The following is a 26,765-nucleotide window of genomic DNA, read 5'->3' on the forward strand; positions in this document are numbered from 1 at the left end:
TATGGTGACAGTACATTGTTCTAGGTAGACTGACTTAAGGATTTTGTTCCCTTGTGGAGAAAGGGGAGCTGTGCAGATGGTGTAGAGGGAGCTGTTCTTGAAAGGCTGCGTAGAATGAGGAAAAAGCACATTCAGGCTGGAAAATATTTGAAGGCTTAAGGGATGAGCAGTGACAGTTCTGGATGTAGTATTTGGTAGCTCAGTGGAGAGCTGTAAGACTTGCAATGTTGATATACTCTGAAAGAGCTTGAAATTGAGAACAGTGGGATTTCTGATGCAGCAGTTGTTATTAAAAAGATTGTCGTAGGAGCTGACCTTTTGCAGTGGTGTTATGAAAAGATGCAAATGAATATGTTTATATTTGCCAGGATAGAAAAAGGATGTGGTAGTGAGGTTAGAAAGATGAATTGAATAATAATAAGTTATTGGAGATAAATGATTGTCATAATACACAGCAAACCAGGATAGGAGACCCTTGAGATGGTTCTTAATCAAAAGTAATGTACTAATAATTGGTTTGAGGGACCAGCAAGCAAGTATTAAGTGCTGTGGGGGTTGTGTTGGCTAGTGAGAAAGAAGAAATGTGCTGTTCTTGGGTGACTAGGAAGAGGCACGTGGAAATGCTTAGCTTGCATGGGAGGACATGCAGGCCGGTGTGTAAAGATAATATTTAACTGTGTGTCTGAAGATAAAATTAACTTGCCATAATACACAGCCTGAGATGATAAGGTGCAATAAAGGATATGTCCTTTAACATTCTCACAAAGCTCTAGGGAAATGAGGATCTCTCTCTCAAAGTCTGTAATGAAAATATGGTTAGAGAAGTACTTGGCAAATTCTGTGACAGCTGCTTAGGCTAAGGGCGAGACGACTGCCATGGTGGATTGTGTCAAAGGAGGGTGTAAGGGGGAGAGTATTTGTTGAGAAGGTTCATCAGAGACTTAGGGTAGGAAAGGGTCATTAAAGATGTAAAGGAAAATGCTATCTTACTGTATGGTAAGGATAAAAGTCACATTAGAGAAGGCATCATTACCAGATTGTTTTCTGAAATTTCCGATTTCAGACTAATCCATTTAGCAACTTGAAACGCCAGTAGTAGGGTTGTTGGGAAGATCAGAGATATGAGATTAGTTAAAAGCCAGTGTAGTTTAAAATCAACTTTTTTCAAGTGTGCAGAGAAAAGCCTTAAGTACAGATTCTTCTAATATGAGCAACATGTAGTAGAGAAGAGCCCAGGTTAGTGTTCGTTACTGATGAACTGCAGTGGAAGACTGCAGTGGCAGTTTCTTCCCTGGGACTCCAGAGAATCTATATAGCAGAGGCATAGTAAGTGCAGTGCTTACCTTCAAGAATCACCGATTGGAGAAATATAGCTGTTGCTGTCTGCTGACCTCAAAGCATGCAGCAGTAGTCTGAGTGTTGGTAGTATTTTTGTTTCTAAAATTGAATTCTTGAGGGAGGAGACCCAATGGAAAACAAACAAGTTACATCAGACAAATCAAGGTGAGAAACAGCAGGATTGAAAAAGGTCTTTCAAGCATGAAGCCTTCTAGTTCTTCTAATTCTGTAGTCTTCAGAATATTTAATGAATTACAAAGGATGTTTTGGGACTTCTACTGAAGTAAAAATTAGGCCAGTAGTTGTGCTACTTTGAACAGCATGGTGAGAGTCTCTTTTGGTGGTGTTTCTAATACTTCGCTTTTGGCCTTAAATGGGTTAAGTGGAGTAGAGGAAGGCTGCTGAAGCTCTTAATTTAGCTAAGCTTTAGTTTCTCACTTTTAAATAATCAAATGGACATTTGAGATCTCTTAATATTTTAATAGAACCAAAGCCAGTGTATGCACAAGGAGGTCAGCCTGATGTGGATTTACCAGTCAGTCCATCTGATGGTCCTTTACCCAATTCAACCCATGAAGATGGAATGCTTCGGTAATGTAACCCTAAACTTTATGCAAACCTGCCTGTTCCTTGAGCAAACTAAGCTTTTATCCAATGAGATAAATAACCTTATAAAGTAAGGGTATAATATATGCCATTTTAAGTCCATTACTTATCAATGAAAATAAGTAGCTACAGTGATCAACTGTTAATAAGAATTTCTGTTGTTTGTCTCTCTCTGGGCATGCCTCCCCCTCTGGCCCTATCCCCATCTCCAGAGAGAGGAGAAATACTGCAGCGTGTGCTTTTCCTTTGATAATGGGAGAGCAGTGAATAAAGGTGACTGCAGAAGTGTGCCAAGTCATGATGGGGAAATGAGTCAACTTCAACTGCAATCTCCTCCTCTATGGACACTAGTGTACATGAGAATAGATTCTAGTTTGGGTTTGTCTCATTCATCTTAATCTCTTCAGAGCCAAGAGATCTGGGTGCCAACACAGCGCTCTGAAAGAGGACAGTTTTTGGAAGATAGTGTCAAAGTGTCTCACTTAAATCACTGTATGATCATAAGACAGACAAACCCCACTAAACAAGCAAATGCAGGTGGTTCTTTTAAGTGCTGCTAACGAGTGGGTTGTAATTCTGCAGTTGATAAGCATAACAGTATACATAGCAGCACATCCTCTAGTTGAAATGATAGGCAAATTAGTTCTTTGTGCTCAGTCTCAAATGTACCGAGATACTTTATAGCTGTTACATCTCTAAGTGGACTATTTCTCTAAATCTCCAGGCCGAGCATGAAACTGGTAAAATTCAGAAAAGGAGACAGTGTGGGCTTGCGACTAGCAGGGGGCAACGATGTTGGCATATTTGTAGCTGGTGTTCTGGAAGACAGCCCTGCAGCGAAAGAAGGCTTGGAGGAAGGGGACCAGATTCTCAGGGTATGTCAAAACCAATAACAGGACAAATGTTTCGTCGTACCAAAGTAGGTTTTCTTCTTGTAGTGTTGAATAGACAGCCTTTTGTTGCAGTTGATACAGAATTGTTTTTTCTGCATGTGCTCACTAGATAACAGCACCAAAATCTCCTGGTACTTTGCTGTTGCTAGGAAGGTTAGTAAGTTTTACATCCAATTTCTTAGACTAATTTGGCAGATAAACTTGTGTAGCTTTCTAACTGTTGGGTCGTTAAATTGTCATGGGGCTCTGTATGTTACTGATGTTTGAGTACTCCATAATATTGATCTAAAGAATATGAGATGAGCAGGTGTCTATTATTCTGCAAGCTACACTTTTATCAAGAAATCAAGTGGGGGCTATTTAGAGGGATAAGATATATCTTGATACATGCATTTGGTGTGTATGTATGAAAGTGGGGAGAAGTTAAGAAGGTGATTTAGGTTTCCCATTGTGAAGTTAAATCTCTGTTACGAAGTTGTATGCTAAATCAAACCAATTACTTCATTGATACCAGGTAAATAACGTAGACTTCACAAATATCATCAGAGAAGAAGCTGTCCTCTTTTTGCTTGATCTTCCTAAAGGCGAAGAAGTGACCATTTTGGCACAGAAGAAAAAAGACGGTAAATATTTGTATAGTAGACTGCTTGGAACAACATGAAGTGTACCAAATGATGACTAACTTCTGCCTCACAGGAAGTTGGCGTCTTATGAAGACTAATTCAGCCAAAAGATCTTAAGCTTGCACTAGTACCACATTTTTGACCATGAAAGTTCAATTTATGTTGGTAGAGTTTGCTATTAATAGTTACGCTGCTTAAAATAGAGCAGCTCTGAGACATTAAAGCTTCTTGAAGTGATACTGTGTATTTAAAACAAGGAGAATTAAAGTGAGGCAATGCTTGGAATAATTTTTGTGAGCCACTAGGATGTCACTTGAACTTCCATAACACTGTATTTTCTTTTCGGTTTTTCAGTTTATCGTCGCATTGTTGAGTCTGATGTAGGGGATTCTTTCTATATCAGAACTCACTTCGAATATGAAAAGGAATCTCCTTATGGACTGAGCTTCAACAAAGGTGAAGTGTTCCGGGTGGTGGACACTCTGTACAATGGCAAACTGGGTTCATGGCTTGCAATTCGAATTGGCAAGAATCATAAGGAAGTTGAAAGAGGTATCATACCTAACAAGAACAGGTACGATATAAAAACTCAAACTGCTGTTTTAAGACATGGTGTTAAATTCTGCATCTGTATAATGAAAGCTTGGACTTGTCTGCAGGATGCTAGTATATAGAGCTGTTCAGTCAGAAAGAGTGACAAAGCGTTCAAGGAAACTGAAGTTAAATATTTGATGTGTGGATTTGCTTTTCACTCTGGTGTAGTCCACAAACTAAAACAAACCCAAAAAACTTAAAACTTTTGTTTCAGAGACAAGGCCCTATAAGGGTTTAGGAATGTTGTGTCAGCCTCAGTAGTTCAGTTTTATACTTTCTGATAGCAAAACAATGGAAGCTTGATTCAGCAGGTGGGATTGAGTTGTAGAAACAGAAGCTTGCTATTCAAGCATCTCTTCAGAAGCTGACTTCTTTAAGTGGTTGGGATTTGTTGTCCTCATAGAGCTGAGCAACTAGCTAGCGTACAGTACACGCTTCCTAAGACAGCAGGAGGAGACCGAGCGGACTTTTGGCGATTCCGAGGTTTGCGAAGCTCCAAAAGGAATCTCCGGAAGAGCAGAGAAGATCTTTCTGCTCAGCCTGTCCAGACAAAGTTTCCTGCCTACGAGAGAGTTGTTCTTCGGGAAGGTATGGCTTTATCCTTGCACTTGCAGGTTAACAGGTTTGTGTGGTTTGCTTTTTCTTTGCCTCTTGTTTAAGAGCAGCTTGCACTTTGAAGCAAGTAATGTGTTTTGTCGTCTTTTTTTTCCCCTTCAATCGTAGCTGGGTTTCTCAGACCTGTAACCATTTTCGGTCCAATAGCTGATGTTGCACGGGAGAAACTTGCTAGAGAAGAACCGGATATCTTTCAAATTGCAAGTGAGTCTGAGATCAGGTTTTTCTGTGGTTATGGGAGAGTCATATTGCTTCTGATTTGTTTCTTCATTCTTTAGTTCTTCACCTATTTAATAAGATGGTGACAATGTAAACATACAGGTTAAATGCAAGCTTTTTTACTGTTTGGTTGCTGGCAATTATCTGAAGGTAGAAGTAATACTAATTCTATTGATAGCCTCCTTAAACTTCAACTTAATTCAGCACTTTACTCTGTTTCCATGTGATTTTTTTTTGGGCCAAATTGGTGGGTACATTTTGTACGGTATTACTTCGAAGCAGGATGAGTGCCTTCAGTCTGACTTGACAATTTGAGCTCTGAAATTGTTTGCTCTTTCTTGATGAGGGAATGTAGAATATGCTGTAAACTTACAACAGATTTTTTCCTGTGTCGTCTTTACTAGAAAGTGAACCAAGAGATGCTGGTACTGACCAACGTAGTTCTGGCATTATTCGTCTTCACACTATAAAACAGATCATTGACAGAGTAAGTGTTATTGTTGCTATGCTTTTAATGCAGGAAGAGTAAAACTGGTATCATTAAGTAAAAAGTCGGGTGTTTAAAATGTAGAAGAATAACTAATGAGCATGTTTGCTTTAAAATAACTTTCTCATTTCTCTATTGGTTAATTAAAGGAAACAAAGCAACAACAATCCACCTCCTCTTTCCTTCATAGTAATAGCTGTGGCTTTAAAGCAGTTCTAGGCTTTGTTCCAGGGAGTGTTGTCCTATTTCCATTAAGGCTGTTTTAAGCTGCTCCATCTTTCACTTAAAACCATGGTGTGATATTACAGCTAGAAATTGTTGCCTTAGTTATGGAGCTGTTAGTCTTCCCCCACCCGAATTTAAAAATTAATAACTTCACATAATTTTTTTGGTGCAAGGACTAGGGGAAAGGCTCCTTATACCCTTAAAATGTCTGACATTCCTTCCAGCCCCTATGATTCTGTGACATTGGTTGAAGAGATGAGGCTCTGCTCCTCACCTTGTTATTATTTCCTTACATAAACTGCAAGCCCTTCAGATGCCCAAGTGGTGGTGGTGGGGAGCTATTCCAGCAGCCAAGTGGGGGATGCTGTGTGCTTTAGATAAATCTGCCCTGGATGAAAGCTGGCTGAGTCCTTGTGTTCAGAGTGGGTTTGGGTTTCTGGGGTGGGGGGTGGGGGGGTTGGTTTTTTAAAAAGGAAAATGGAGGTGTGTAATGAGACTAGGTCTTGTCTTTCAAACTTTTCTTCCTCTTACTAGAATGCTAATAGAGAACTGCGTATTTGTAGTTTAGTGCCTGCTTACTTTGAGGAGGCTTGTTTTAAATAGGGAGTTAAATTCTAAGAAGTTATGCATTGTTGTACAGTTCAAAATGTATATGCCTATGTAGCCTGGCATTGTAATAGGCTTGGTTTCTGTTACTCTGTTATTCTAACAGGAAAAGAATTTGAATCAATGTTTTGAAACAATGAGCTCTATAGAACTAATACAAACTAAATTTGTGGAGGATGTTTTAAAAAATCTGATAAATGATTCACTTTATTTGCCTCTCCTTTTTATCACAACAGGACAAGCATGCTTTATTAGATGTTACTCCTAATGCAGTGGACCGTCTGAATTATGCCCAGTGGTATCCTATTGTAGTGTTCCTAAATCCTGACTCTAAGCAGGGTGTAAAGACTATGAGAATGAGGTTGTGCCCAGAATCACGGAAAAGTGCCAGAAAGCTGTATGAAAGAGCTCACAAGCTACGCAAAAATAACCACCATCTCTTCACAAGTGAGTGATTAGAAGTAGTAATTCAGTATATTTGAGAGGGAAGGGGAGGTGGGATGAGAGTAACTAACAGACTTCTCTGCAAATGGGTCAAATCAAGCAGTTGTTGACTTGTTCAGGCTCCCACATTCGATAACCAGCAGCTCATTGATGTGGGCATTGTTTGCGCAAACTTAAAGCGACCTGGTATGTCAGAATGACATTTCTTATAGATCTGGTGACTTTGCAGGATCATCAATCAAAGCCAGACAGTTGAATAAATAGGAAGATGATGGAGTATTTTCTTTCAGTGTGGCTAAACCAAAGCCTGACTTTATTCTAAGCTGCTGTTAACTTAGTATTTCCTATGGGATAAATGTCCCAAACCACATCAGGCCTTAAGGTTGCTTTGAATACTTATGTTTTCCATTGCTATTTAAATCTCATAGTATTAGCCTACCAGTTCATATTGCTTTTATTGCTGGTGCTATAGATACAATTTCTACAGAATTATGAGAAGTAAGTTAAACTAACCTCTGCTGTACTTGTAGCTACCATTAACTTGAATTCAATGAATGAAGGATGGTATGGAGCTCTAAAGGAAGCAATTCAGCAACAACAGAGCCAGCTAGTGTGGGTTTCGGAAGGAAAGGTAAGAAATAATAACTTTGGGAGAAATGACTAAGCTGTATTTGAGAGGTTTTTTGTTCTTTCATTGTTACAGGTATTACAGATATGGGCAGATACTTCTGGACTGAAGTTTGTTTTCCTTTTTTTTTCCCTCCTCACTACAGCCTTAGATCTAAAGCAGTAATGCCTCATGGCCTCATACTTACTGAAAACTGCTTTGTCACTACGTTAGTGCAATTAACCCATTAATGAGGGCTGCACAGTTGTCCTTGTGCATGTAGCAGTGTAACAAGTGAGACCATTTGCCCATTCCCACTGTTAACTGGACACTAGACTGTTGCTTTGAAGACTTTGTGGGGTTGGATTTGCTGGGATTGCCTGATGAGTTTTTTCATTAGTAGAAAAGCGAGTGGCATATTCATGTTCCTTCTGGCCTTTGAGAACCGTGCTCTTTGGGTTAGAAGGACACAGATACAAACCCACAAGCTAGTGTTCTGTGCTCCCTGCTGAAACTCTGCTTGCCTTCTCAAGCTGCATGTTGCACAATGCACATTAGATGCATCCTTTTGAACTAGTATCAAAACAAACTGTTAGCTGCAAGTAAGCAAATGACGAATATGTTGCTGCTCTACATTTCTTGATGTTTGGGTTATCTTTCTGTTCAGACTGAGTTCCTTCCACCCTCCTAGCTACCTTAAATTAGTGATTACTATACCATAACATGCTTTAAAGTGTAGCTTTTTATCTCTCAAAGCACTTGGACTTCCATGGATGCTATGCACTCTCCCCTTGCTTACACTGATGGACCCCTAAGTAAAAGAGCTAGACTGCGGTAAAGGCTTTTAGGTGTAAGCTTAACATCTTCAACAGTTGTAACCCAGTTTCTTCTCCCCTGTGATATTCAGAATTACTGAATTCTTCTTCTGTTGCTGGGAAGCTGCGTGTGGAATATAGCTAAACCAGACTTCTGTTGTGGTTCAGAACAAGATGGATGCATTCCAGTTGTTCACTTCTCAATTACTTGGCCAAAAAAACCCCCAACCTAGCTTTACATCACAAGAAAAAGGACATTCTTGAAAAGGTACTTCAGTAAACATGTACTTTGATTTTGTTTGATACAGGCAGATGGTGCTACAAGTGATGACCTTGATTTACACGATGACCGCCTTTCTTACCTCTCAGCTCCTGGTAGTGAATATTCTATGTACAGCACAGACAGTAGACACACATCTGATTATGAAGACACAGACACAGAAGGGGGTGCTTATACTGATCAAGAACTGGATGAAACTCTCAATGATGAGGTTGGGACTCCTCCTGAATCTGCTATTACCCGTTCTTCTGAACCTGTTAGAGAGGATTCTTCTGGAATGCATCATGAAACTCAAACTTACCCTACTTACGCATCTCAAGCTCAGCCACAGCCAAATCTCAGAATAGATTCTTCAGGATTTAAAACAACTACTACTCAGCCGGTAAGGAGTAATTTTATATGCTGACTACCATACACTTATATCACGTTGCAAGTTCTCTTGAACAAGAAATCTGTGTTGGTAGTCTGCTTAACAGTATTGTGAGTGCATACCAGAGTCTGTCAACAGCAATAATATGTTTTAATGAATTGGAGAATCAGCTTGCCCTACGTGATTTAGTGATTCATCTGACAGGAGGGGGATTGAATTACCATTCTACTTGGATTAAATATTTTGCCTTTTTAATCTTCAACATAATGAATTTTTCGAAATGCTAATGCATGATACTTTCAGTACATTTCATTCTACATCTAGCTGCATTGATCAAAGCATCATTGAAATTATTTTAATGTAAATCAGTCATACAGTGATTCCATAGCAGTATATTTAAAATATTTTAAACACTTCACAGAAAGCAGAAGCCTCACCTGCAGTCCCTTACCTTTCCCCGTCGCCTGAATCAAACCCTGCAACCTCATCAACCTCTGCAGTAAATGCTAATGTAAACCTGACTAATGTCAGACTGGAGGAGCCTACCGCTGCTCCTTACAACTCTTACCAACCACAAGCGCCCCCCTTAAGAACATCAAGTACTGAGGGAGCTCATATAGTCCTAAGAGATCAAGAGCCTTCATCCTTATCGCCGCATATAGATCCAGCAAAGGTACCTGTGCCGCATCGTTGCGCTGATTTCCTGCTGTACATCAAGCTAGCACATGGTCTTTTTGATTTGCCCTTATTTGGAGAACTCCTAATTTTTTTTCTTCTGAGAGATCACGCAGTTCACAAAACCGCAGTGCATCTGAATTGCTAAGCATCATCTAACGTTTTGTGTGCATGGCTTCAAACTGTGTACTTCTCACTTCTCAAATAGATGACAGTTTTTTTTAAGGAAGGTTGTATTCTGTATTGATTTTATGTGACTTGACTTTCTTTAGCTTGGCAGCGTTCTGCTGTTTATTAACAGAAAGAAAAATCCATTTCCCTAGAATGACACTAGATCTAAGTATACTTTAAATCCTGGCAAATCCTTGATCATGAATACGAATCCAGTTTGTTGGGTGGCTTTGTATACTTGCCCAGCAAAGCTAGAACTGACTTAAAGTTGTAAATTGATTTGCTTCTGCTATTCACACTCCCCGCAAAAAGTGTGCGACTCCTCCTTTGCCTCCCCCCACCCCCCCCCCCATCAAACCAGACCCTAAAGATGAGAGATTCTTACCTTTTGTCTTTACTTTTTAATCTGCTTATGTGCATTTGCTTAAAAATAAAGACTGGATAAGATCTTCTGAATAACCAAGTTCAGCTTCCTGTGATTTCAAACAACTGCAGCAAATTATTCTGCTTTTAAACAAAATGAAAGCTGGTATTTAAAACTTAGGTCTGTTCAAAAATAGTGCATTTCCAACTCAGCTGCTGTTCCCTTTCATTTTCACTGGAAAGTATGCCGTTCTCTTTAACAGGTGTACCGAAAGGATCCATACATTAATGAAGAAGTGTCCAGGCAAAGCTATGTCATGAAACAGCCAGCAATCAATCACCCAGTGCAGAGACAGGAAAGAGACCCAAGTCTGATCTATGAATCCCAGGCTCAGTATGCAGAAAAACAACCGAGTAGGGACTACGAACAGTCAACTTATAGGTATGATTCTGCAAACTATGCAGATCAGTTCTCTCGTGGTTATGACCCTCGTCTACACTATGATGACCGTGTGCCTCCCTATGAGGAACACTGGGCATATTATGATGAAAAACAGCCCTACAACCAAACAAGAACAGCTTATGAAAACCAGCCTCCGAGGGACCTTGACTCCAGACAGAATATAGAAGAGAGCACAGAACGCAGCTATTACCCAGCACAACCTCGTTTTGAGGAACCCCCCACACTGAGCTACGATGGCAGACCTCGCTATGAGCACGCACCGAAGAACTTCAGCTTACCGCAGGTGCGATACGAGGACCAGCACGCCGCTGGCTACGATGCACATGGGAGGTACAAACAAGACGCTCAGCCATACCAGTCAGCCATATCGCGATCTCCGGAACCCAAGCAGTACTTCGACCCACACATAAGGGGCTATGAGCAAGGGCCGCCTCAAGCTTATAATGCTAAAGCTGGACAGTATGAGCCTTCTCATAGCACTTCGGGTGTTTCTCTTCCTCCTCCCACTTCATCACAAACCAAACCAGAAGTTTTGCCTTCCAACAGTAAACCACTGCCTACACCGCCATCTCTAGCAGAGGAAGAGGAAGATCCAGCCATGAAACCGCAGTCTGTGCGGAGTAGGGTTAAGATATTTGAAAGGAGAAGATCACCATCTTTAGAAAAAATGAAGGACCCAAGTGATGCATCAGCTGTCAAGGTAAATCCCCGAGGTTTTGGGACTTTCTTATTGCTTTTCACTGTAGAGGCTACATTGTAAGAAATAAAATGCTGTCTTGGCAAAGCTATACTGCTTGTGGAATAGCCTTTTACTGCCCTTAGCCTGTTCTGTTTTTAAAGCAGGCGGTGGAAACTTTTGTGAAAACACTGAAGGGGAATCTTGCCATGCTGAAAACTCCAATTCACCTTACACTAGTATTTAATTCTGCTTTTCAGTTCTTGGGGAAGGGGAGGGCAGTATTAGTATTCTTACTCAGTGCTGTATGTTTTAAAATGTTAGAATCTAAGAATATGCTGTGCTTCTCTTTACAGCCTCCAGAGCTAGCACCTAAGCCTACTCTCACAACTGTGAGTGGTCCAAAACCAACTTCTCAAAGCCAGTATGAACACGACAAAACAACTTACAGGTAGATGCAGAACAGATTAATCTCATATTGAAAACCAAGTTTGACTATTCAAAAAATGTTTCTTAGAAGTTCAAATCAGGCACTGGGGTGTGGAGAGTCTTCGTGTGTCAGTGGTTTTTGTGTCATCGACTTGAGTGCTGAGAAGAGAGGGAAGGGAACAATGTTTTTTCTACTCTTTTATTGAAGAAACTTAGCTGGTATCTCCATCTTTTTCCAATGTTTAATTGAGATGAAGTAAACCAGAAGGGAAAAGGTAACGTAAAATGGAAACAAGATTTTCTTTCTTCGTGTAATGCACAGCTATCTAATTTCCATGCCGTTAAAAAGGCAAGGTCTGTAATTAACAAGAATTACCCTTCAGTTGCTTTTTTACTATGTAGGCTATCAAATAGAATTTTAATTTGGGTACTTAGGCTTGTTAACTCTGTTAAACAACTGTATATTATTATTCTTGGTTAGGGCCCCAGAACCACAGAGACCTCAAGTGAAGCCACCTGAAGATATTGTGCGTTCAAACCACTATGATCCGGAAGAAGATGAGGAGTATTATAGAAAGCAGCTCTCATACTTTGATCGCAGGAGTTTTGAAAATAAGCCATCTGCACAGGTTCCTGCTAGCCATCATTCTGAGCCCACTAAACCAATACATTCGCAGAATCAGCTGAATTTCACCAATTATTCTAAGTAAGTTTTGGGGATTTCTGTTTTTAATTTGCAGAAGGAGGGAGGCATGTAGGATCAAACCAGAAATTCTATCTCTGGCAGTGGGATTCCAGGGCTCATGGTATCTCATTGAAATTACTTCGTATTCAGAGTCAGTTTCTCTGTCTGGATGTAGTGTTAGTTTGAAAATGTGTAACTCTGTAACTTAGTTTGGTAAATGAAATTTTTAAAATGAGGTAGAGTTTAGGACCTGACCTTCACCGTGTTACTAATGGAGCATAACAAAGTATTTCCTTAGTCCAACTGCAACTGAATGCTTAAACATCTTTCAAAGCAAAGGTTTGGATATGTTCCAGTTCTGCATGTATGCATTGTGCAGACAGGCTTTGTACATGTTAGCCATGTCTGACATTAGGAAACTGAGCCTTTAGGGAGTAATGCTGAGGCCAGAATTTAATCTCTTGATGGAAACATCTGTTTCCTGTATTGTTTTGCTTCCTTGATTTGGAACATTTTGATAGGGAAATTGTGTGAAAGCTCATACACAGATTTAAGTATCTTGAAGGGCGCTTACACAAACTCTGAGTATCCACAGTTATATAAATGACCAGAATTCTTTGTAGCTCCTCATAGTAACAGCTCTCCTGGCTTGCTGCGTGCAGGCTGACAATTGGGCAGTTCTGAAGGCTTTGGTCACGTACCTGCTTGAAGCCCTGACTATTCAGGTCAAGCTGAAAATGTGGCAGCTGTAATGTAGATGAGATCTTTAGAGTGAAATAATAAGCTAGCTTGAAGTGTTAGTGTGAAGTGTATGTGCAGCCTGTCTTTGGTGTACTTGATATGCTGTTCCAGTACTTTTCCTAGAGGATTTGAGCCAGGACTTGGGAATCCAGTTCTTATTTGTGTAACAGTGTCTATCATCTCCAGTGTCTTCCTCTGTGAACTGAGAACATAGTGATATTTTCAAAAGCTTGAGAGATTTTAAAGGATTCACTTTTTTATAATCAAGAGGTCTACAGACGGCAACTGTTTATTATGCATTCCTTCCTTAGCATATAAAGCAAGTAAAGTAATGGAGGAAGGAATACAGTAACCTGTAACAAGTTCTGATGCTCATTCAAGGGTGTGTTTATCTTTGCTTTTAAATTGCCCTGTGGCTTTGGATGGAAAGAGAGGAGTCTCAGTCCTGCTCCCTGGGCATCATGGAAAGGCATATATATAAGTCTTGGCTGGGAGTTACATTACCGTGTACAGAAAAGCAATGCTACCTGTAGGTAATCCAGTTTGATCTGTAGGCACGGAGTGTGTGCCACTGGAATCCAAGTAGTGCTTTGGGGGAACTCTGAGTTTTCAACAAGTCATGGTGGAGATTGCCAAGTTCTCTGGTTGGAGATCTGGCTGTGCCTCCTGTGTGTGCTTGTTACCCTCGGCAGTGGTGTTTACACACTGGAAAACGTGGGAAATACCCACAACCACGGATTCCTTCGCTGTGGAACAGCTAATAGCTGAGAGGTCATTCTGTGCTTCTACCTCCCACTTCTGTCAGGACACTTGTGTTCTTTGGCTGTTCAGTTCTGTGGGGTTTTTATTGTGAGTTAGTGTATGACTTCAAGTTTGTACTTGCGTGCAGGTGATGTCTTTTACTGCCACAGAGGAATAAGATAATACTGTTTTTAATGCTGATAGTTTAATATGCTGGGGACAAAAATGTGTTGTGTTTTTTCTTTATGAAAGAACGTAACCCTTAACAGGAAGGGACAGACATGGGAAAGTACACAGTGCAAATAGACAAAGACTAAAACATTAATGGAAGTAAATGGAGAGAGATAAACAAGAACACTACTCAGTTGGACAGTACTGTCTTTAGAAGCATGATGCAGTTTTCTTGTGTGGAAATCGAAAACAGTTGCTGTCTTGAAAGCATTTGTGTTTAGGACTTGCACTAGTTTCCAGTTTATACCCTGTTACTTGCTATTCATCTTTTTGTTTGCTAGTGAATTTCTGTGGTAATTGCTATTCTGTGAATAAACCCTTCTAAAAATAATTAGGACTACACTTGGATGATATAGAAACTGTTGATTATGCAATCTCTTGCTCCTGCATAATCTCTATAATGTGCCCAGGGTACAGAGGACAGCTTTTATTTGTGAGCAGCAGCTATGGCTTTTGCAGCTTTAAATATTCTTGTTAAATATTATGTCAAGTTCTTTGTCATTGAGCAAATATTTTGAAAGAATGGATTTTTCTCACTACATGAGTACAAATTTGTTTACTCTCTTAATTTGGGGGTTTATTTGTATCACTTAGGAAATCTGTGCCACTGCTAACGATGCTTTATATGGGTAATGCCACATCTATATGATACACTTGTTGGTCACTATCGAATAAGGGATAGTTCCCCTTGACATGAGAAAACAGTAGAACTTGTAAATGGGTGTGTTTGAGTGGATCTGGCTGGAGCAGTTGGAGGCTGCTACCTCCTGTGGCTGAGAGTAGGGGATTTGTTCCCACTTGGTTTAGCGTGGTTGCCTGCATTAGCTTGATGTGGTGCAGGATGAGGTAGCTGATCTAAATTGTCTTGAGTAGGGTTAAGGGTACTTAAATGATCAGTAGGGCCTCGACTGAGGATGCCATTAGGAACAGTGTCCTCTGTTGGCTGTTTTTTAATGTACAGTGAAACTGGTAACGTGTTGCCCACTGACTTGTTCTAGTGGTTTGTTTCTGCTTCATTTCAAAATAAAGTATTGGTTTTGAAACACATTAAGTGAGAAACAGCTTAGAAAGCAGCACATCAATGTTTAGATAAGCTTCATCGATACACTCAGGAGCTGTAAGCAAGCATTTTGTTGTGGACCACTTTCATTACATACAGAGTCTGAACAGTGTGCCTGAGATCTGTTGGCTGGCCCTTGGCCGGGGGCCTGTGCCAGAAGAACGTGTTTCATGTGAAGCATACCTCTGTGCTAGTTGTGTTTGCATCGATGCAGCTCTCTTGCTCCCTCCATCACCATATACTACCCTTCCCCATCTTTTCAATTCCTCAGAAAACTGGCAAGCAGTTCTGATTAGTCACGGAGTGTATGGGGCTTTTCTGTGGGCTTTTGCAGTGCTGCTGTCCCCTAGTTAACAGCTCCCTCTGGGAAGCACTGGTTTCAGGTGGGCAGTTTTCTGAGGAAGCAGCTGCAGTCCAGCCGGCAGAGTGGGTGAGTGGGCAGTACTGACTGGGACAAAGGGCTTTCTGTAAAATCAGTGGGAACGGAAACTTATGCAGCAGATCTGAAGTGATCCTTTTTACAGCACTGATTTGAGATGCATTCATACCAGCACTGTTTATGCTTCCTGAGCATTACATTCCTTTGGTCATCGAGCAGCCTTTCAAAAGTTGGTCAGCCCTTTGTTCTGTAACATACTCCTCTGGAGTAATAAGACTCAGTGTGTAGAATCGTTGCCTGTTACGTTTTTATGAGCATACAGAAAGTGAAGGGATGGTGGAAAGCTGACCTAATGTAAAACGTGCTTTCTTGCAGCATGAGTGTTATGTTATGTAAGGGAGAGTCATCCATATACTTAAGGTTTTCTGTCTTTCCTAGAACACTTGTTTTACGAATACTAAGATTTCTCTTAAGGAATTGTTGAACACCATCAGAAGTAGTATTTTGTGGTGTGGGCTCTGCTACTTGGGCTGATAGAGCTGTAGAGACATTTGCTATGAATGTTCGTGTTCTGCAATACAAACCCATCATCATTCTGTGTATGTTAAGACTGAAGAAATTAATGTGAGTTGGATAGGGAAGACTTACAGAAAGGGATTTATATTTCTTTTTTCAATATATTGAATAACTTTCTTTGTTGATACAGATCATAACAAATAGCTTAACATGGTCTTGTTCTTGCTGTCAATATCTGTCAATTTGAGATCTTGACCACCTCCTAATTTGCTGAAAAAAATGCAGATATAGTGGGTGATCATTGTACATAAGCATACGGTAAAGATCTTGGTAGAAACGTCACTGTTAAAAGTAGTGTCTCTTTGTTGCAACAGCCTTGTCATGAGAACTGTTAGGACTAACATAAGTATGAAGAAATACTATGCTCAAGATAGAATGACTGTTTTCTTTCATTCTTCTATTGCTGTTTGCTTTGCCATCACCTAGATTTCTTGGCTCTTACACTAGCTATGACTACTTGAAAAGGAACATCAAGTGGTAAGACTGTTGTTGATGTGAGGATGTTTCCAGGTGTCCTCTCACTGTTAACATTCCATCACAGGCATTATGTGCACTTTAACCTTTAAACACAAACATTCTGGAAGTGAGCACAATATATTGTAATCCAAAATGAAAGGTATTTGTGAACTCAATCATTTCTCATTTCCTGTAATAAACTTCTGGAAAAATATATTTATTGTAATAGAAATATTTTTAAAATAACATTTTTTAAAGTTACCTATGATGCACATAAAGCTAGTGAAGCTTAAGCTGATTACATTTCTAATTAAGATGGCATTGTCAAATACTAGGTGTATTTAGAAAAGTTGTACTAGAATCTGTTGTCTTATGGGCAAATCAAGGTTTTCAAAAAGAACCCACCCCTGAAAATTGGATTTATATTTTTTATTTTGAAGACCTGATAAATTAGAGAACACTTTTTCATTGAAATTACCCCAAATGGAGTTGAAACCTGAGGATCTTACAGGCATTTACGCAAATACACCTGAAATGTCATCTGCCTTTTGTTTGCCATGGTTTGTGTTACTAATCTTCTAAAGACTCAATGTTGTCTGAATTTCTTGTGCTTATTGATAAATGTTCTTATACTTGGGACAGGATCTTAAAGCAAATTGTGTTCTGATGTTTGTAGGAAGAGGTGGAAATCAGGTGATCGTAGAAGAAAGTAGCAGTGAAGCAGGAGCTCCGAGCCCTGAGGAAACGGAACAGTCAAATGTGTGTCTGTCTTTCATTTCAACAGGGGGAAACCAGCTGATACTGAAGCAATGGATAGGCCTGTTGGTGACAAACGCTATGAGCCAATCCCTCAAGTTACAACTCCTCCCCCTGCTCCTTCAGTCCAGTATACCCAGCCTCAGTCCATTAACAGCCCTGTCCTGTCTCTCCCGGCACATCACAAGCCTGCACACTCTGAAGGTGAGCACTTGGGAAGTTAACCTGTCTCATGAAGTGACCGGTATCACTTGTCAGGTGCCTGTGTGGTTCCTTCAGCATGTCTACACTGGTAACTAAATGTTGTTCTCTAATGGAAGCTTTGAATAATTATTGGTGAAAACAGCTTTTTACTACAGTGAGATTAAATTTTGTGAAAAGATTTGGTGATCCTGTCTGAAACCATAACTTCCAGGTGTTAAGTCAGTATTACTCTCTTCTGTATCTAGTGGTCTCAGCAAAGATGAAATAAAATTTCCAGTACCATGTTTGAGGAGTACTGCTTTAGGCATGAGTATTAATTGTAGGCTGCCAAAACCAGAGGGAAGAGTTGCTTTCACTTTCCCACAAACCCAAAACAAGAGGATTGCAGATTCCAACCAAATCTTCCATTCTGTGCTAGTGCATGATAGTATTTTAATACTGTTTTTCTGTGTCTCTTTGATTTCTTTATGAATGGCTGTAACCTTTTTCTTGGGAGTTCATACCATTGTGTCCAACACAGCTGTTTGATAACTTGCCTGAACATAGAAAATATAGTAAGACAGTTGATTTAAGAGCTGAGGCTCTATACAGTTCATGAAGAATTGACTAAAATATATCCTTATGCCACAGAGAGTATGTGACTAGGAATACCTGCTTGTTACTGATGAGTTCTGATATCTTTGTGTTGCAGTTAACTCTATGTCTGACCCTCCTCCACCTCAGAATAAGCCAGCGATTTTCAGATCCTCTAGAGAGGACACTGTGCAGTCCACATTTTATCCTCAGAAAAGCTTCCCTGACAAAGGGCCTGTTAATGGGACCGAACAGGTTCAAAAAACAGTCACTCCTTCTTACAACCGGTTTACCACAAAACCTTACACTAGTGCTGCGAGGCCCTTCGAGCGCAAGTTTGAAAGTCCCAAGTTCAACCATAATCTCTTGCCAAATGAAGCTCAGCATAAGCCAGAGTTGCCATCCAAGTCTCCCAACTCTCCTCAACCAATTCTGAAAGCACACAGTTCATCGCAGCCTCCGGAGTTTGACAGTGGGGTGGATACCTTTGCTGTACAGGTCGACAAACCTAAATATCAACCAAATAATGTTAATGCCGTGCCTAAAGCCATTCCTGTAAGGTAAGCTGCTGCTGCTTGCTTCTTCCCATGACTACATTGCCAAGACTTCATCTGAAAAACACACAGCTCCCCTGTTCTGCTGTGCTTCCAGTTTCTGTTGGTGTTATAATTGAAAGATGGAGACTGTGATTCTAAAATTCTGCCAAATGGCATTGAAGAGCATTTGGATAGATATCTAAAGTATGTCCTGTGTCCCTGTATCATCTTGCATCCTGTTCCTGGAAAGCAGCATGGCTTTTCTTTTCCATTTCTCATACTATAATTATAAATCCTCTGGTAGAGAGTAATTGTTTGTCCTGTCAATGTATTTCTAGAAGACGGAGTTCAATGCTAAGGATAGCTGGTGCACCAAATTATACTCGTGTGCTTAGAGAGACCTCATGGTACGCGAGTGTAAGGGATATTTTAAAAGTACCTCTAAAAAGAGAAAGGAACTTTAGCAGTTTCATGCTGGCTGTCTTTACTGTTGGGCAAACTAACAGCTGCTTAAAAGCAGGTTTGTCTAGTATGCCTTAAGAATGATGTCGAGCAATAGATAGTGTTACAGTCTTAAGCTATTTGTTCACATTAAATGATTTTCACTGATATTTACAGAATGCTGTTTTATTCTTTGATTTCAAAATAATAACGTGTGAACCAGACTTGAAATCTTGTTCGATGTTTCAGTAACTCAAAAATATAATGGAAGAATGATCCTGTTTGTTCTTCAGCACCTGAGAGGTGTTTCAGTGCTGTTAAAGTTTCACAGACTGTTAGAAGTCTTGACGTTACTGGTTCTTTGAGTTAAATTATTTAGAAATTTATCTGGAATTAATGTAAGCGAGCTATTTGATGATGTTCTTTGTTTCTCTAGCTATGACCTGGCAACCTGGAAAAAACTGGTGGTGGTGTGTTTTGTTTTCAGTCTGTATTCGAATGAAGGGTTTAGTGTGGCTTGAATAAGAATTATTACTCCTTATGGGGCTAAAGTCATAACAGTTTTGGGAGTGCAAAGGAACTTTTCAGATGTTAATTGTATTTCATTTTACTAAGCTGAAGTATAGAGCTGGGACAATCTCTTTCTGTGTGATTCTAGAAGCAGGCATGTGAAAACAAAGCAAGAAATTGGACCACATGAATCTTAACTACTTTGTGAATATTTTCAGAATTTGAGGGCTTTTGTGGGGTGGTTTTTGGGTTTTTGTTGGGGTTGTGGTTTTGGTGAAAACATTCTCATGGCAGAACTTGTAACTACTTTAATCTTAGCTCACCTGCATAATTGAGTGTAGGACACATTTAAGGTTTTCCTAAAATCCGTGCTAGCCTACTCCTGGCTGTGCTGTCCTAAAATGTTAGAGGAAGGTATGATGCAGATTTTCAAGAGGAAAATACGGATAAAACTACTAGGCTTTCTGTCTTGCATTTAGCCCTTCAGCACTTGAGGATGAGGAGGAAGAAGATGGACACACTGTTGTGGCCACAGCAAGAGGTGTATTTAACAGCAATGGTGGTGTGTTGAGCTCCATAGAGACTGGAGTTAGCATTATTATACCGCAAGGAGCCATTCCAGAGGGAATAGAGCAAGAAATATATTTCAAAGTCTGCAGAGACAACAGTATACTTCCACCTTTGGACAAAGAGAAAGGTAAGAGCTGGCACTGTATACTGTTCTAGTATTTAATCGAATTAATTTCTAACAGTGGCAAAATGGAAAGTTGAAGAAAAAATTCCATATGTAAAGTAAAATTCTATAGGAGTGTACAGAATATTCATTTCACAAGAGGTACTAGGGAAGCAATATTCTGCTTAATATTAAAAGTTGCCAGCAAGATGGAGGCCCTGAATTATGACTTGAGAATAGGTAATTTGTAGACTGAAGTACTGAAGGAAGGTTCTAGATCCTTTTTTTAAGAAGTTTTATTTTGAAGTCTTATTTCCCTCACAAAATGCAGGGATTTTTTTTCTAGGTGTTCTTATTAGAAATACTTCTTCATCTCAGTATTTAGCTAAAAGAATTATAAAGCATGTGACTTAAACTAATTCGTCTTGAGTTAAATTGGAATGGTAAATTTTAACAATAAATCTGGAATTTCCATCAGCACTTGAAAATATTCAGCATTTCTGGTTTTTTTTTCCAATTTCTCTAAAGAAAACAGCTTCACGGTTTGAAACAAAAGCTCTAACTGTACATGAATATAAGTATGCTCCTGACTTCAAAGATTTGAGTACTGTATCTTGGTTGAGCAAGGTTTTCATAGTGTCTTGCATACCACAAGTCTAGTGTGTGTACCTTTTCTGACCTGTCAGATTCTTGCATTTCTCTGGTCAGGAAACTAACAGTGAATACTGTAACTTTGCAGTTCAGGCATTGCTTGCAGTCTGCTGTTACTCTGCAACTTCATAAACCAAACACAGCTTTCTCCTCTGCTGAGCAATCTTGTGCGAACATGTGGAGTTCTAAACTAAGAATGGAGCTCTCTGATTGCGTGCTTTATCTTTTGACTGTTCAAATTCAGGGTGGCAGGCTCCTGAGCTGCTGAAGGCTTTGTTCAGCTCAGTGTGCCATAGATCCATACGAGCAGAACGTGGCAGCTCTAGCATAGAGAGAAGCAGCTTACAGATTTAGGGGTTTGCTGCTTTTGATGTGCCTGGTTAGAAGTTAGTGACGAAAAGGACTAATAATTCCCAACATGTTCTAATCATCGGGCTTGTTTATCCTTATTTGTTTTGAGGTTGATACCTTTCATTGAAAAGCTGCTTGAGTGCTCTGAAAGAGAGTCCTGGAAACGGTCTTGCAAAGTGCTGTTCTTCACTGACGGGTCAAAAAGTTCATGTTTTCCTCTAAAACGAAGTTACTGAGCAGTTCTGCAATCTAATTATGTAATACTTGAACCTATTTCAGTAAGAATCAGTAACAGGTTTTCCTTTCTCCTAACTGTAGGTGAAACGCTCCTTAGCCCCTTGGTAATGTGTGGCCCCCATGGACTAAAATTCCTGAAGCCAGTGGAGCTGCGCCTGCCACATTGTGCGTCTATGACCCCTGATGGTTGGTCTTTTGCTCTAAAATCCTCCGACTCCTCGTCGGGTATGCTGTCCTCCCTCTGTCCTTTTGGGGCTTTTGGGTGCTATCGTATAATTTAAGTTAATTTGGCTCAAGGCGATGCTGTGTAATATAAAGAACTCAATCATTGTATTCGTGTCAAACTCTCCCATTTCACTTTCATTACAAATGTCTCTTTCTTACATTGACTCATGGTGCAAATTCATAGCTAAAACCATGATAGCAGAGAAGAGTAATATCTCTAGTCTATTAAATATCGTATTTTTCTATTCTGTCTTCTTTCTTGAGGACTGCTACAGCTGAACACACTTGAAATGATAGTCGCACTAAAACTGGGAGGAAATGAATATGTACCTCTGGCCTTTGTAACATAACTGGTGTTTGTCTGTTGCTTAATTAACCATGTAGGACTCTGGCAAATCTTAACAATCTGCATGCTCATAAGTCACGATTTAACGCTTGTTAACTGTTTCATGTGTGCAAGTTGATGCTAACAATTGGGTCATTTAAGAAAACTATAGTGTTTGGTAAAAGCATTTATAATTCATTCTACTGTAGCTGGATTTTCCACGAGACTTCTCTTGCTTGCTTCTGCCTATTTCTCCTCTACTGCCTTTTACCCAGAAGTTTCTGGTTGATAGGAAAAGTTGCAACTAGGTTGCAATTCTATTTCCCTGTCCATTTTTACCACACTGTGGCTTTCTGGGTTGATGGAAGAATGTACTGGCTGAAACTGTCAGTGAGGAGACGAATAGAGAATTCTGGGCAAACTTCAAGCAATTTCATGAAATGGCTGTGAGGTTACAGAGATGCTTAATAAGGAATGTTTGCACTTCTGGGGAAAGTCTTAAGGCTTTATTCAGCTACCTTCAAAATCTGTGGTGGAAGGATTAAATCATTAATGTGTATGTATGATCTAAGTAACGACTGAACGATGTACTTCTGTATACAGCATTTAAGCCACCATGTATGCATATCTTCCGTCACTAATGTATCTGTCACTGTCAACACCAAAGCACTGATGCTTTGAAAGATGAAAGCATCGATCCCCTTGATGGGGATTCAATAACCCAGAGGTATTAATGGCAATAATTTTTGGTTGTTTTTTATAATCTAACAATATGCATGTGTTGCATGCATGTATTTAACAATGTGTGTATACATGGCAGTGTTAAAACACGGACTCGTAAATGATAGGGTCCTGAGAGATGGATCAGCTGTGTACAAAAATGACACAACACTTCCTTTGTAACTAATAGCACCTGTTCATGAACTTCCTTGAAGTGAAGGGAGAGGACTCGAATTACCTAAACAGAAATTGAAGTTACTGAGATCTTTTCCTCCCTTTCCAAAGTGGGGTGTGTGTGTGTGCATGTGTGGGTGAGAGCAAGAGCGTGTATATTCAAACCCTAACACTTTCTGTACTGTAAATATAACACCACATTCTGTTAATCTGAAATGGGATGTATATCATAACATTGCTCTTTTGAGACAAACTTTAAAACTAGGCAATTCTGTCTTATGATATGTAAGTAGACCATACTGTGTCTTAAATAAATAATTGTTTTCTCTCTTTCTAAATTAGTTGGTTATGGGACTCTGATTTTTGAGCTGGCTTTCTAGTAACACTTTGTACAATTTGGGATTTTCTCTCTCTTCAGTCGTCTGCTCTCCCTCATCTTTTCTCAATGTATCCATGTTCTGTCCTAAAAGTGCCATTCATTTGCACTTACTAACATCCTGTCTGCAACATATAAGCCTCATATATTGATATTTTATTGATTTTATTATACCTTCAAAAGCTTGAATGATTTTGGTATTAAAACTGACTGAGCAAAAACATTGGCTTTATGGCCATACCTGTTAGAATGTGTTAGCAAAAAATACTGATGGATTGTAGAGGGTCTGGGGTTTTTTCAAAGCAGTTGTTTGTAAGTATGGGAGAAACATCCTGAATAGCTAGATACTGCAGTGACTGCAGCCTAATCCTGGCTGCGTGCTTCAGAGGAAGGGTTGGAAGAAGTCTGCCATTGTCTCATGTGCAAGACTAGGACCTGGTTGTCCTACAGTTCTGTGTTACCCTTCCCCTCATATATTTGATCATAAGAGTTTTGAATGGAACTCCCTGCATCTATAAAATGTGAAATCCTGCAGCGTTATTGAACCTCTTGACTGAAATAAGTAGTCCCAGTAGGTTGCAGTGAACTTGTTTACATTCTCTAACTATATAGAGACCACTTCTATTCTTTGTCCCTACATCAGATGTTGCCATCACTCAGTGCATTGTGTACTTCATTTTGTTTTCATGAGTTCTTCAAGAAAATTATGTGGAATTTCCAGCAGGCTCAGTGAATACAGAGGTCTCAGGTGTTTGTGTTGTGTGACTGAGTTCTCTGACACTTTGCACCTTTCTCAAGGCAGATCTGTTTTGGCCAAGTTATTTAACGTCACTTATCTGGAAGGCTTAAGGGAGCTCAAGTGCATGTTTTCACTGTTCTACTGCAGTGGGATGATACTTCTTGCATAGTGGCAGCATTTAGTAGTGGTTTTAGGTGGGCAAATTAAGATTATCCAGTTGAGTGAGACAATTGGCTGTACAGATGACATGTAAACTTTGTCTGGTGAGATGGCAGCTGATGATGTTCCCTTGTAGCAGAATGCTGCACAGGATCTTTGACCATGAGTAGGTAATATCTGTTGCAAATATTTAAATCTCTATCAGTTAACTACAGTCCCCTTTAAAAGCCTTTCAGGCTTTTAAATGAGTGTTCTGGATGTAGCTGTAAAATCACTACAATCCTACCTGTGATCATTTTCCTAATGGAAAATGAAACTACGAGAATACCAGAGTCTTAGTTAACAACATCTGATTTGACTCATTTGTGGTCAGAATTGTTCCAAGAAACTTCAAATGCATCTTACACAGGGTAGCTTTTAAAAAGTTCTACCTTTCTGGCAGCTTAGGAAAGGGGCAGTGCGTAACCGATTCTGGCACCACATCTCAAGTGGAAAGCACTGTGGTGGTGCTGCAGTGTAGAATCACATTCAGCAATTGCTGAGTGCCACAGCATCTGTTTTGAATAACTAGTCTGTACTACGCTGTATGAAAATTGAGGGTTGGGGTTTTTATTCATAACATACGAACTGTGGGTTTAAAAAGCCCCAAAAAACCCAACAAAATAAAACCCACCAAAAAACCCCACAGAGAAGCAGGTTTTGATTCAGAACTTTAAAACCTCCTGTCCAAAAGCTTGGTTGTTTCAAGATGTACACTGTTTGACAGCGGATACTAAACACCAGCATTGTGTTTTCCTCCCACAGGTGACCCCAAAACCTGGCAGAACAAGTCTCTTCCCGGGGATCCAAACTATCTTGTTGGAGCAAACTGTGTCTCAGTCCTAATTGACCACTTCTAAATATTAAGTTAGCTGACTGAGTAAATAATGTGAAACTGAGATGGACCTTACATATAAACTGAACCACTCTATCAAGTATTAACTGTTCTATAAGTGATAATGGATCTTAGTGTTTAAGCATCTTGCTTTAACTAACACTGGTTTAGCAAGTACACTCTTTGAACCATGGTCACAATACATGCCACAAGCAGGGAGTGTACAGTGGGAACAAGGTAGGGGTTTTGCAGGTTCTGTATGCTTTGGTTTGTTGGTTGTTCTTTTGTGGTTTTTGTTTTTTTTTCCTTTTGTTTTTTTCAAGGACACTACTAGTATTGCATTATATTAAAACCTGAGAGTACCAATGGAATGCTGTTCAGAGGAACTGAATTTGGTTCATGCTCCACTGGCGAAAACACAGAATTTGGCCTGCATTTTTACTGCTGTGTGTTTGTAACTCACAAGACTATGGTTTTGGTCTCTAGTTTTTAAATGACTTCTGGTGTACATGTCCAAGGAAATGGCAATCAACTTGGGGTAGCACAGTTTAGATGATTACCTCTGCTGGGAGGCCAATACAAACACGACTGCTTACTGTATATGGAAACATTGTCATGAGAACAGGGGGGAGGGGGAAAAGCATGTGGGATGACTATGGTTCAGTTGCCTCTCTGGATTTGTAAATTAACCACATCATTACAGACCTATTAACCAGCAGGGGATGCCTTACCCTCATGTTTTTAATAGTCTTAGCTCTCATAATTCTCTGTAAGTTTGTATGGCTTTTGTGCTTACCTAGATAATATATCATGAGAGTCTGGGGAATGAGGAAAAAAACCCAACAAACAAACCACCAAACGTGTGAGCTGGTTTAGGGAATGAGTATTGTTTGTGTTCATCAGCCAGAAGAGAACCAGAAGAAAATGATGGTATGTTTTCTGCTATGCATTTGAAAATTTATAGATGTTATAGACTGCTTGTATATAATGCGTGCATACCACTTTTGTTCTTGGTTTGTAAATTAACTTTTATAAGCTTTACCTTTTTATATATATAAATATATATAAAAACAAACAAAGTTTCTTAAGGATATCTTTGTATTCTCATACCTTTTGAGCCTTGAACTTTGACATCTGCAGCAATAAAGCAGCATTTCTACAGTATACGAACAAGGACATTTTTTAAAAATGCACAACGTTGTTACCTTTTTAAGTGCTGCATTTAAAGAATAGAACTCGGAATTCTCTACTTTGATTAAATTCTTGAAAAGTATCCCTACTGTAATTTGTCATAAGGATGCTGTACTATGTGCCCTGAAATGTATTTTTTTACTAATAGACGATTTATTACGGCACAATGGCACTACTACTGTTTAGATAATATACCACTGCATTCTGTTAATGAGTTATTAGCTATTCAGGTGTGGCTGATTTTTTTTCTCTGCAGTTATTAAAATTACACGTTTCTAAATATACAGAATAAAACTGTTTTTAAAATAATAAAGGAGATTGTAGTACCTTATTGTTTCTGAAATGCATTTATGTGAATATGACAAAATCCATTTTGGTTTCTTTTCTGTGCAAGTAGACAGCTGGAGTCTTCCAGATGCTCACACTTGAAGGAGAGTGTTCTTGTGCACTCAGTGGAGTGGTCTACGACAGGGCTTCTGAAACAAACTCCCATGTGGATCCAATGGAAGTACTCAATACAAGCAGGAGTGGTAGGCTTGTCCCTTGAGTCACTGTTGGTGCTAGTTTAGTTAACTATACTTACTCTTAGCAGAGTTCCAGCATGTAGATTTACACATAGTCTAGTTACACGATTCTAAAGATGTGCCTGCAGAATCCTGTTGTCAGGCCTGTTTGGAGTAGT

General features: G+C 39.6%; 1 protein-coding gene across 3 annotated transcripts in view; it reads left to right on the top strand.

Moving 5' to 3' along the window:
* The window catches only part of TJP1 (tight junction protein 1), a gene marked incomplete at its 5' end in the record, with an annotated part of 154,940 nt that extends 128,526 nt beyond the window's left edge, over window positions 1–26,414 (top strand). For 2 of the 3 annotated variants that reach the window (XM_084268047.1, XM_084268048.1), the window contains 19 exons: window positions 1,824–1,929; window positions 2,669–2,819; window positions 3,352–3,460; window positions 3,815–4,034; window positions 4,458–4,642; window positions 4,778–4,873; window positions 5,293–5,375; window positions 6,443–6,653; window positions 7,181–7,281; window positions 8,381–8,734; window positions 9,144–9,395; window positions 10,195–11,094; window positions 11,427–11,521; window positions 11,981–12,205; window positions 17,153–17,328; window positions 18,020–18,461; window positions 19,868–20,085; window positions 21,382–21,525; window positions 24,823–26,414. In XM_084268047.1, the coding sequence (XP_084124173.1) occupies window positions 1,824–1,929; window positions 2,669–2,819; window positions 3,352–3,460; window positions 3,815–4,034; window positions 4,458–4,642; window positions 4,778–4,873; window positions 5,293–5,375; window positions 6,443–6,653; window positions 7,181–7,281; window positions 8,381–8,734; window positions 9,144–9,395; window positions 10,195–11,094; window positions 11,427–11,521; window positions 11,981–12,205; window positions 17,153–17,328; window positions 18,020–18,461; window positions 19,868–20,085; window positions 21,382–21,525; window positions 24,823–24,917 (4,163 nt within the window). In that variant the 3' untranslated portion in view covers window positions 24,918–26,414. Of the gene's footprint in view, window positions 1–1,823; window positions 1,930–2,668; window positions 2,820–3,351; window positions 3,461–3,814; window positions 4,035–4,457; window positions 4,643–4,777; window positions 4,874–5,292; window positions 5,376–6,442; window positions 6,654–7,180; window positions 7,282–8,380; window positions 8,735–9,143; window positions 9,396–10,194; window positions 11,095–11,426; window positions 11,522–11,980; window positions 12,206–16,338; window positions 16,390–17,152; window positions 17,329–18,019; window positions 18,462–19,867; window positions 20,086–21,381; window positions 21,526–24,822 lie in introns of all 3 variants that reach the window. The other variant, XM_084268046.1, reaches the window with a different exon arrangement.
* Between the last annotated feature and the right edge of the window lie 351 nt (window positions 26,415–26,765).

The sequence above is a fragment of the Gallinula chloropus genome (genome assembly GCF_964237585.1).
Source record: "Gallinula chloropus genome assembly, chromosome: 9".
Lineage (NCBI taxonomy): Eukaryota > Metazoa > Chordata > Aves > Gruiformes > Rallidae > Gallinula > Gallinula chloropus.